The 10,319-nt window shown below is 36.2% G+C and overlaps 1 protein-coding gene across 1 annotated transcript in view; it reads right to left on the reverse strand.

The window, feature by feature from the left end:
* Nucleotides 1–9,968, reverse strand: part of RNF17 (ring finger protein 17) — a 48,595-nt gene extending 38,627 nt beyond the window's left edge. Inside the window, exons 1-8 of the mRNA XM_009890653.1 lie at nt 9,892–9,968; nt 9,163–9,254; nt 8,408–8,466; nt 7,487–7,542; nt 5,989–6,088; nt 3,850–3,930; nt 2,296–2,396; nt 1,306–1,477 (exon numbers count right to left, since the gene is read on the reverse strand). Coding sequence (XP_009888955.1) covers nt 1,306–1,477; nt 2,296–2,396; nt 3,850–3,930; nt 5,989–6,088; nt 7,487–7,542; nt 8,408–8,466; nt 9,163–9,254; nt 9,892–9,968 — 738 coding nt within the window. The remainder of the gene's footprint in view (nt 1–1,305; nt 1,478–2,295; nt 2,397–3,849; nt 3,931–5,988; nt 6,089–7,486; nt 7,543–8,407; nt 8,467–9,162; nt 9,255–9,891) is intronic.
* Between the last annotated feature and the right edge of the window lie 351 nt (nt 9,969–10,319).

Below are 10,319 nucleotides of genomic sequence, written 5' to 3' on the forward strand. Positions count from 1 at the left end.
ATGACAAAGCCAGAGTATGACACCTTTAATTTTACAGAAAAAAACCTCAAGAGTTTGCTCATTAACAGCCAATAGTCAATTCTCAATTATGTCTTCTGACATTGCTAAGACCTAATGGTTGGGGATTTTGTAATGTTAGCATGTACACAGAAGCAGAAGTCAGATTTTCCTTTTGTACGAACAGCTGCTGAGAAGGTAACTTCTAAGTAAGAAGGCCTATGGGAAGACAGTGGTGAGTGCCATCTCCCAAAGGTCACACTGGGTAAGATGGCTGCAAATGCCTTAAAAAAATGCAGGGATCAGACTTCTTTCATGGGTCAGATGAGAAAGACTAAGTTTCTTCACATGGAAAGTGACAACTAGATGCAAGGAACAAGACAGTCTAAAAATCACACTTCAAAAAATGATGAGACCAGTTATTCATAATTTTTCTCCATGCTACCAAGGCTCCAAATGAAATAACTGGGTAGCAGTTTTAGAAAGAACAAAGGTAGCTATTTTAACCTCATTTTAAATATTAAAACATGGAGCTCACTGCTGCTGCATACGAATACATACCCATAATATACACATGTACACACACATACATACTGCCAAAAGCATTATGAAGACATTCAAGAAGTGTTACACAAGATTACGACAGTGAGGTAATGTTTACTTAGTGTAGTGACCCTGATGTATTCTACAGATTATGAAATCCTTAACCTTCAACTTCCTACACTCACTAAATACCCAGGTTCTTAGATTTTTTTCCTCCAAGCATCTTTTCCTCTCTGTTATCGGAGACAGGAGACATCACAGGATAAACCTTTGGTCTGATACACATACTACCTGCTATGCTGTTTCTATGAACAGCAGACATGATGAGAAGGAAGAATGGAAGTAAAGGCCTGAGACCAAGAGGATATGGAGAGCATGGCTATTAATTCTGGAGTAGTTCAGTGAGAAGGTTGGAGAGCTCTGGAATGGGAAAGGCTTGAGAGACTTCTGAAGTGCTGCCAACACTGCCCTTTCCCTGACGAGTACTCTGTCAGTTTTCCTGTCCTCCCTCTCCATTGGCCATTTCAGATAGCAAGCTCTTCAAGGCAAGAATCACCTTTTTTGTTTCACAGTCACCAGACCCTAATTGGCGATGAAGACCAAGTATAAACTGGCTGTGCGCATGTAGAGGTGGGGTAAGAATACATTAATGCAAAAATCTCAATACTGAAGTCAGCAAACTTAAAGACAGATCACAGACTTCCAATCCAAATCTGAATGTATTAATTCAAAATAAATTATTTCACAGTGCAAGAACGTAAGTACCTGAGCAAGATCACAATAGGCTCTTACAGAAGGTGTAATTTTTAATTCCTTTGCAATCCTAATGACACCAATCAAGCACTTTTTCTTCTCTTCAATGACTTCCTTAGCTTTTGCAATACCAGCACTGTAGTGGTCGATGCTCTTCACTAATTCTGTACACAACTTCCTTTTCCTGTATTAAAAACACTACTTTTCAGAATCTAGTAAGCACTCAGTTATACAACAATATAAAGAAAATATCTTACACAGAAATATCATTTTCCTCCAACAGTGAAAAGCGGAAAGCATGGAAAACCCACTTACTTATCACAGGAACTACAAAAGTTAAGAGTTCACACTGAAAAGCCACTTTGTTTGGAGAAATATTTTTTTACCAAATGTTTAAAGTGCTCTTCCATTCAAGCCTCCTGGTATTTCCATACACATCCAACTGAAAACAAAACAGTCGGATTTTACAATTCAGTCTATTAACATATCCGATCCTCTTCTCAGAGACTCTTCTGGATTGACACCCCTCCCCTCTTAAATCTAAACGAATCCTAAGCTTTGACACCCCTCCCCTCTTAAATCTAAATATACAAATATTTTTGGAAATGAAAAAATAAAGTATCCTTGGGCGTCTATCAGCCTGAAAATTTGCAGAAAGTCAATTTTAAAAATTTTTTCCTGCTGTTAAACTGATCATCCACTAATGACAGTATCAAAAAGCCCTCAAAAATTGAGCTATTTCAGAAAACAAACATCATTAAGACTAAGTTTTTTCTTTTTTTAAAGAGCAGAGGCTGCATAAGCTAGTTTTCCAACCATGCAAACAAGCTCCAAGATGCCATTATGAAAGGGCAAAAATATTGCACAAAAATTAAGGACAGGTATTATGAAGTACAGCTACGAGGAAGACTGAAATTTTATTTAGAATTCTTTTATCTGATTTAGAAACAACTTCTTGGTAAAAGTAACTCGCCTCCGCCATCCTACAAACCAGATTACTACCTTGAGAGAAGAGAAGTAATAAGTTCATCAAACGTTCTATCTGCAGTTTCTGCAACTCTGTCTCCTTCATGCTTCACTTTCAATTCCAAGTATTTCAGCATCTATTTAGTTCAGTATTGAATAAAAATGCATTTATTATTTCATTATTATTATTTCACTATTCTCACTTTTTTTTTTTTAAAATACAGAACAGAAGCAATGAACAGTAAGACAGTGATCAGTACTCCAGCAGAGTGATACTAAAACCACTAAAGATTGACACTTAAACCAATTACAGCTCATTAGTCCCTTTGTTTTCTCTAAATTCTAGTCAGCTCACACTGTCTGGATCCTCACATCAACTGAAGTCTTTAGGTCTACAAGGCAAGAAACAGACTTCGGGCTCACTGCCTCACTTTCTTTACCTGACATTCTAATATAGCACAATACGCAGATATCTAGAAAGCTAAAATTCCTACTGTTTTTTTTTTTTTTTTTAAACTCACTGTGAGCATAAAGGGAAAAAACCCAAAATTCTTCCTCCAGCTAAGTATCAGTTTTGTTGCCATAGTTACATGTAATGAAGAGACTGTGAGAAAAAACCCTCAGTACTGCAACACTGCTTTGACAATTCTCAGTCTTTGTTGAAAAGCTGCTGGAAGACCACAGTCATACGCATGAATTATTATACATTAGAGCTGTTGAAATTGTATGTTTTTAAAGATGCTATTAGTATATGAATCAGATATTTAACATAACTTTGCTTAACTGACAGATTGGCCACTGCAACAAAACAAATTAGAAAGGGAACGGAAAACAGGTTTTAAGAACACTTCATGCCACGCTTATTGGCTTTAAGCTTTTGGATCATTAAACACTGCTGTGCCTGGGTATCTTAGAATACATGTAAAACGTAAATAAATGGCAAAGACAGAACTGCAAGCTTCTCCACAGCACATTTAATAAGTTAAATAAAATCGTGGAATCATTGATGAAGTTCATAGGTTACTCAGTAAAACCTATTAACAGCATTATTCAGTATTTTAGGATTCTGCCTCTATTTTCTACTGTGCATAAAAATGCATTACTTGATTTACATGTTTTGCATACTGTGTCTGTTAACGTTATTACTTCTGTTGCCTATACAATTTCTTTTCCACCTTTAAATCCATAAGAAGGCATGTGAAAACTATGAAGTTAGCATAGCTGCTAGAGCAAAAACAAATGCTGAATTTTACCCGGATCCAGGGAAACAGAAGTTTAGTACTTACAGACTGTCCTATATATGGTTCTGCTAAATATATGGATTGACCTATTAACTTTAAATTATGCATAGGCTCATGTACTCCTTTACAGACTACTCCTATAGTTTGTAAACTCCAGACTATAGCCTGGAGTCTAAAGGTGTATATTCACAGAAATAGCACAAACAGTTGAAGGACAAAAGAGACGTCAAAATGAAGGCAGTAAAAGCATGTTTAAATAACATGTTAATGTGTGACTACCTAAAACAAAAAGCTTCAGTCAACAACAGGATTTAACAATTCATGATTTATTTAACTTATTTTTACCCACCTCATCTGCATCATATAAATGACTGAGGTTACAAATAGCTACGCACAAAGCTTCATCAATATCTTCCATAGTTTTTCTGTCCTGGGGAAAGATTTGCCAATGAATATAAAGTCACCTGTATGACTAGAAGGGAAGATGGGCTATATTCATTTGCCATTTTGTCAAAGAGGTACTTTATGATCTGTGTAAGGCTCTGATCAGCTCTATAGCTGCAAACAGGCCCAAAACACTGAGCTCACCTGAATTACACTGAGCATATTTACACTGTAGTATTTCTGAAACATGGATTCTAAATTTTGTTTGTTAGATACATGCAATTTATTTCCACACACACAAAAACCAAATGAAAAGGTAGTATGTCAACGAAAAGCAAAATAAACTTACTAATACAGAGGAAAGAAAACATGCAAGACTGAAGAATGGGAATACTGCAGCCTAGAAAAAAGTAACATATTTAGGAATACCACTTGGTGAAACCAACAAAAAGAATGTAGTAAGCTTCCAGTGTTATGCTAATGCAAGAAAATACAATAAAATACTTGCACATGAATCAGCACAGAAGCAAGTGTTCATACAGAAATAGCTTATTTTGTCACTGGCACTACTGAAGCTAGAGTTAAGAGTACTGGTTAGACTGCTGGTATTTTGCTAAAAACAAAATGAGATCATCAGCTGGGGATGCTGCTATGTAAGTCTGTCTCTATTAGGCAACCAGTTCACCTTGCCAAAACGCAACTTAACTGACATGTAAACATCTCCAATTTCTAAAGGGTTCCTCACTAGTGTTGAGGAGACCAAATACAAACTAGAGAAATTAAAGCTTAGAGATCAAAAATCTGAAATAGACACTGGCATAAGTGAAAGGAAGCACTGTCCACAATCTGAGATATTTGAAAGAAAGAAAAAGAAAAGAGGAAAAGAAGAAGAAAACCCTCCTCCTATTATGACCTGGATGTTAACTGTGTTAGGAATACTTCCCTATGACAACTACGAGGTAAAAATGTTATGGAACTACAGTGCTCCCTCTCTACCTCGTGGTTCTCATTATGATCAATAATGCAGTAATAAAAATCCTTCCAAAAATCAAAAGACATGGATATGCACATACGCTGTTTAAGAAATGACACTGCCAAAGATTTAGTAATCACCAACTACAAAATAGTCTGAAAAAAACTTAAGAATCAAAAGTAAGTAGCAGTTAGACTAAGTTGTCAACAAAAGTGGGTTTTCACATAAGCTTCTTCTCAACCACTTTCTCAAAAAAAACCCAAACAACAAACACCCAAACCAAACCACCTTCTGTCAACAGAAGAGGGGACTACCATAAAAATATTACTTAAAACCTCAAGCTCAAGAGACTTCAAAGATAAACTCAGGGTATTTCATTTAATATTTTGTCAACTGTAATACAGTGAAGTTTAAGATAACACGATATAGCTTTGTTTTAAGTACACTTTTCAAAAAAATGTTCCCAAAAGAAAACCATTTTCAAACTTTAATGGGCACTATAACAAAACTACCTACGAAGCCAACAACACACATTGGCAAGTTAGGATTCTTTCAAAGTAACTGTACAGGACAGTTGCCATAAAAGAAAACAGTACCGGCACAGGATGCATTATTTATTTCCATTTCATTTTGTCATTTTAAAATAACCAAAACATTGGTTCACTTGACCTAAAACTTCAAAAAAATCATTTAGAAACATCAGGTTAGAAAACTTAATAGAATGTTTCAAGAGAGATCCATGTGTCCAACAACCTTGTTGCCCTGAATGACTGCTATAACAACGTGTTGCATGAGCCTTGCAGCTGTCTCAAATTTTAAAATGAAGAAGATGCAAACCCAAATATCGTGAAGCTTCAGGTGTCTTAAGAAAAACTAAATTGAAAATACATAGTCTCACAGCCAGCTGAATACACTAGCCCTCCTCAGCTATGATCTGGCTGGGTTTGAGCTGCATTCATTTTGTCACGTTATTTTATTAACACTGTAGCTGCACATCAATTCTATGGTAACATGGAATAATAGCATATAATTATTATGGCGGCAGGTTTTTGTGCTTTAAAAAGTGCAGTATTAACTATGCATATACAAAAATAATGAGTGAGAATACAAGGAAATTCCATAATAACACACCGTGTCTGCTGACGGAGCTAGTGCTGCTTTATCCCTTAGCGCACCATTTGAAGAAGCCGGGTGCTGAACATTTTTCTCTTTAGTATTGTGACTGAAGGGTCTGCAAAACAAAACTTTACTTAAAATGTGTAGGTTTCTCCTTAAACTATCAAAACTTCCCACAAATACTTTAGACACAATTTGAGCATTTCAAAACCTGTCACTAAATACATACATACGCACCTATTTTTTGAAAGAGCAGAACTGACACTGTGATATACTACAGATACATCCTTTTTCAAAAAGTTTCCTTTCTACCAGCATCATCTTAAAATTCATCTTTGGTAACTATTTTTCATCTGACAATTTTGGCAAGGCTGAACAAAACCATAGTAGGTGGTATTGATTTTTACCCTGAGTAAGAGTAAAATGCATTACTATTACTATTAACATTCCAGGATTATTTTTTCATTTGTTGCCCAAGTATTTTCTTTTAGATATCCCATCAGATATTGATTAGGCCCTTAAAATCTTCAGAATACATGGCAGATTATACTGAAACCATCTACTGACAACCTGTTAGGAAGGATCTTAAATGATGTTGCATGGCCACCCATACCTGTTCTTCTGCAAAGTACACATAGATCTAAAGAGCTGTAAAGACTCTCAAAAAACACCATGCATAAACCAGGCCAGTTACAGGATGGAAGCACTGTGTTGGTCTTCCTGTGCTCAGCGTGTTGCTTCTCATGGACTGTGAGAGGACTTGGAGAACACTGCTGCAGAGACTGACAGCCATACATGAAAGCTTGAGTTTCCATTTTACTTGGGGTAACGTTAGCGATCCAAGCTACGTGCATCTCAGAAGATACATTTCCTCTACTTCCTTTACAGAAGGGATCTGTTCTATACAGATCTGTTATGTAACATATCTGAAAGAATTATCTGGGCCTATTCTCATTTGTATGAACATGAATCTCCACAGCAATGGTGGTGTGGGCTAGACAGCCACTTTAAGACTTCCTTCAAGTTCACATGGTCTAGACAAATAATTAATTTAGATATGACAATACCACAAAACATTGCTGGTATCTCATCTTTATAGCTGTGACTGGTTATCTCAGCAGAAGGTGCAATGGGAGAAGCAGGGGGGTTAGGGGGAGAGAGGTGCTTCAGTCCTACAGTCCCTCCTACCACAACCTGACACTTCAGCAGCTCTTTACTCTCCCTCTAAACCCTTACCAGGCAGTTACCACAGTGCTTGAAACTTTCAGTTCTCTCTGTTTCTTGTTGCCTTTCAATTAGATGTTATTTGCACTAAAGCATCAAGCAAGTTGTGCTCCTACAGTACTAGACATCCATACTGAGAATACATTAATAAAGTTTAAAGAACACTTTAAAAAAAAGAAATAAAAATCAATCAGCCCAAGAAAAACAGCTGGAAATGCTTGCTTGGTCAAGTTGTCCCCCAGTCTGGCATCTAAACACATAAAAAACCATAGAGTTAATAAAGGTTTACCTTGCTAGCCTCTGTGAGTTGCCACTGCATAGCCCAAGTTTAAAATCAGTTTTGGTCTAAATTCAGAGGGAAAAAGTAAGTTCAGATACAGGGTTAAATCAAAGACCCAGTAAAAAAAGTTCTGTAACTTCAATACTGCCCACCCCCTCATTTCATTGAGGCAAAGCTTCAAAGCAAGTGCTGTTGAATTGAACAACCACAGGTGTAAAAATCGAAGTCAAAGCTCGGTAGCCATCAGTATATCTTTGTGTTAAAGTGTTCCTAGTAAAGCAATGCTGATTTCCTGTGTGCTCTTAGCATTATTCCCACTATTATGCAAAATTTCTAACGTATTTCATTAGTGAACCTGATTACAACTTATTTTTTCAATAAAGTTTAGTGTCAGGGCTTAATTTCCACGCCTTATTTATTTTGCAATAAAGGCTAAATCTGATTTTTGTAACAGAAAAACCAGAATGGCCACACCCTATCTTTTGCATAAATTAAAAATAAAAAAGCACTTAACATTTGTCCAAAACAGAGATTTCTGTGAAACAAATGGTATTAGCATGTTGTAACACAGGAGAGATTCACAAGCAGAGCATTTTTTTTTAAATGCAGAAATAGAAATATATTCTTAAGTAATACACTACTGTGCAGAGTTAAGTTGTTTTTTAAGAAAATCCTTTGCGTCTTTTTCTTAAAAAACGTACATACACACCAGACTTTGGCCATCAGGTGTGCACTACACAGCCATACTGCACAATGAGAAATGCTAGCAAAGATTTGCTGGGGAGCACGTGGTTACAAAGTGCAGGCCCCTGCCTCAGAGGGGATCTGAGCTTGCTGTAATCACTTTCAATGAAAATGCAAAAGATTCTGTAATACTACAATTTCAGACCACCACAGTGAGTACTGACAGAATGCTTTAGATCAACTTACTTCTGTAGAAGGGAAACCAAATAAATCAGTGTCTTCATCCTCCACATCATCATGAAAGGCTGTAAAAGCAAGCATAGGAAACATTTGACTGCAAAGGCTGTTAACTGTAGGGCATCTTAATCAACGAGACAAACAGAAATACAGGATCACCAGTGTAGTCTTCTACACAGTATCCATCAAGCCAATAGGAATTTGGACACTGAATTTTGTAATGGGAGAATTTGAAAGTAGGAACCTAGGTCCAGATAAACAGATATGGATGTTACCTGGGAATTACAAAAATGTAGTTAATGATTAGGGTGTAATCTGCATGATTAGCTGCATTACATTGCTGCTACGTTCAGGACAGGATAAACACATGAAAGGGAAGGAAAAAAGACAAAAGAAAATATGCATTCAAATGTGTACCTATAGCACAGGAAAAAAGCATTTCATAAAGTATCCATAAATACTATGTACTCAACACAATTTTACAACTCTTGGAAAAAAAGATACTAAAGCAGAAAATCCCATAAAACTGAGGTTTCTTTTAAAACAAACTTTCCAGTAGTTTTGTCAAGAAATATGGCAGGAGTCGAAGAGAAAGGTATTGGTTGTTCTTGCTAAGTACAGGAAGTGTAGTAAATAAACAATGCGTTAATCAAACCTGGCAGCCCATCTATTGTCTTTAACAGACCATATAAAATATAAATAAACAGTGAATACTGCGCACCACCAAATTACTGGAAATAAAAATCAAGATCCAAAAGCCTTACCTTTCACACTCATAGCTTTAGATGTATGACACAAATCACGCTTTCTCTGATTTGGTTCTGTAAAATCCTCTTCTAGTATCTTAAGACATTGCCTTCAGAAGCAGAAGTAAAGGTTTAAGATCATTAGGGTATCAACCAAACATGAATTCTGACCTCCAGCTCTCTTTGAACTAATCTTGCCCACTTTTTAACCAATAACACTATTTAGAAAGTGCAATTAATGAAACACACACCACACATGCAAAAATTTTGTTACCCTCTTTTAAGTGGAAGAGGAGCAATTTACCTCTATGATACTGAATTCATCATCCATAAAGATGGTACTGGAGCTTTTATCTATCAGTGTAACTAGAACCAGCATTAATAAACTGTTATAAAATAAACTTTAATCATATTCATTCTATAGTTATTTAACTAAGAGTATATTGAATAGATCAACAGTGTTTTATTAAAAAAACATACATCCAGACCAATACAAGATATTGGTAGCCTAATAACTATTTGTCAACATCCCAAGACACATTTAAAATGTTTTTCTCTGAACCTACTCCAAATGCTAGAACTTTCCACGACCAGCAGACATACATAACCCACAAAAATGGACACAATTGCAACACTGCAGAATACAAACATTGTTTTCTACATTTCCTCAATAATATGTCCTCTTTATTATACTGTCAGAACTTGAAAATATTAAAGGCCAGTAGAGTAATCTCAAAATTCACACACCTTATAGCTTTCATTTTTCTTCTATTAAGTTTTTCATTATTGTTATCCACCAAGGGGAACCCTCTTCTTTTACTCATGATGCCGCCTGACCTTTAAAACAAACAAAACACAAAAAAACCCCCAAAAGTGACAAATTCTCTACAACACCCACATTTCATCACCTGAGCAAACACCAGTTACTTACATTACTTGGCAAAGAGTAAAATAAAAAAAAAGACATAAAATTCACATAAAACATACACCTATCTTTTAATTGCAACAGAATGCTGGCCTGTTTTGCACTACCCAGCTACTCCACTAAAATACGCTACACCACCCCCAACCTTACCACTACCAGACACAGTAGGAGATACCACTGCGGGTCTCCAATCCAAGCCTCCTTCCTAATCATACAGCCTCAGTACGATTATTTCTCCCCTTTTTTTTTT

Source organism: Charadrius vociferus, unplaced genomic scaffold (genome assembly GCF_000708025.1).
Source record: "Charadrius vociferus isolate BGI_N301 unplaced genomic scaffold, ASM70802v2 scaffold278, whole genome shotgun sequence".
Taxonomy (NCBI): Eukaryota; Metazoa; Chordata; class Aves; order Charadriiformes; family Charadriidae; genus Charadrius; species Charadrius vociferus.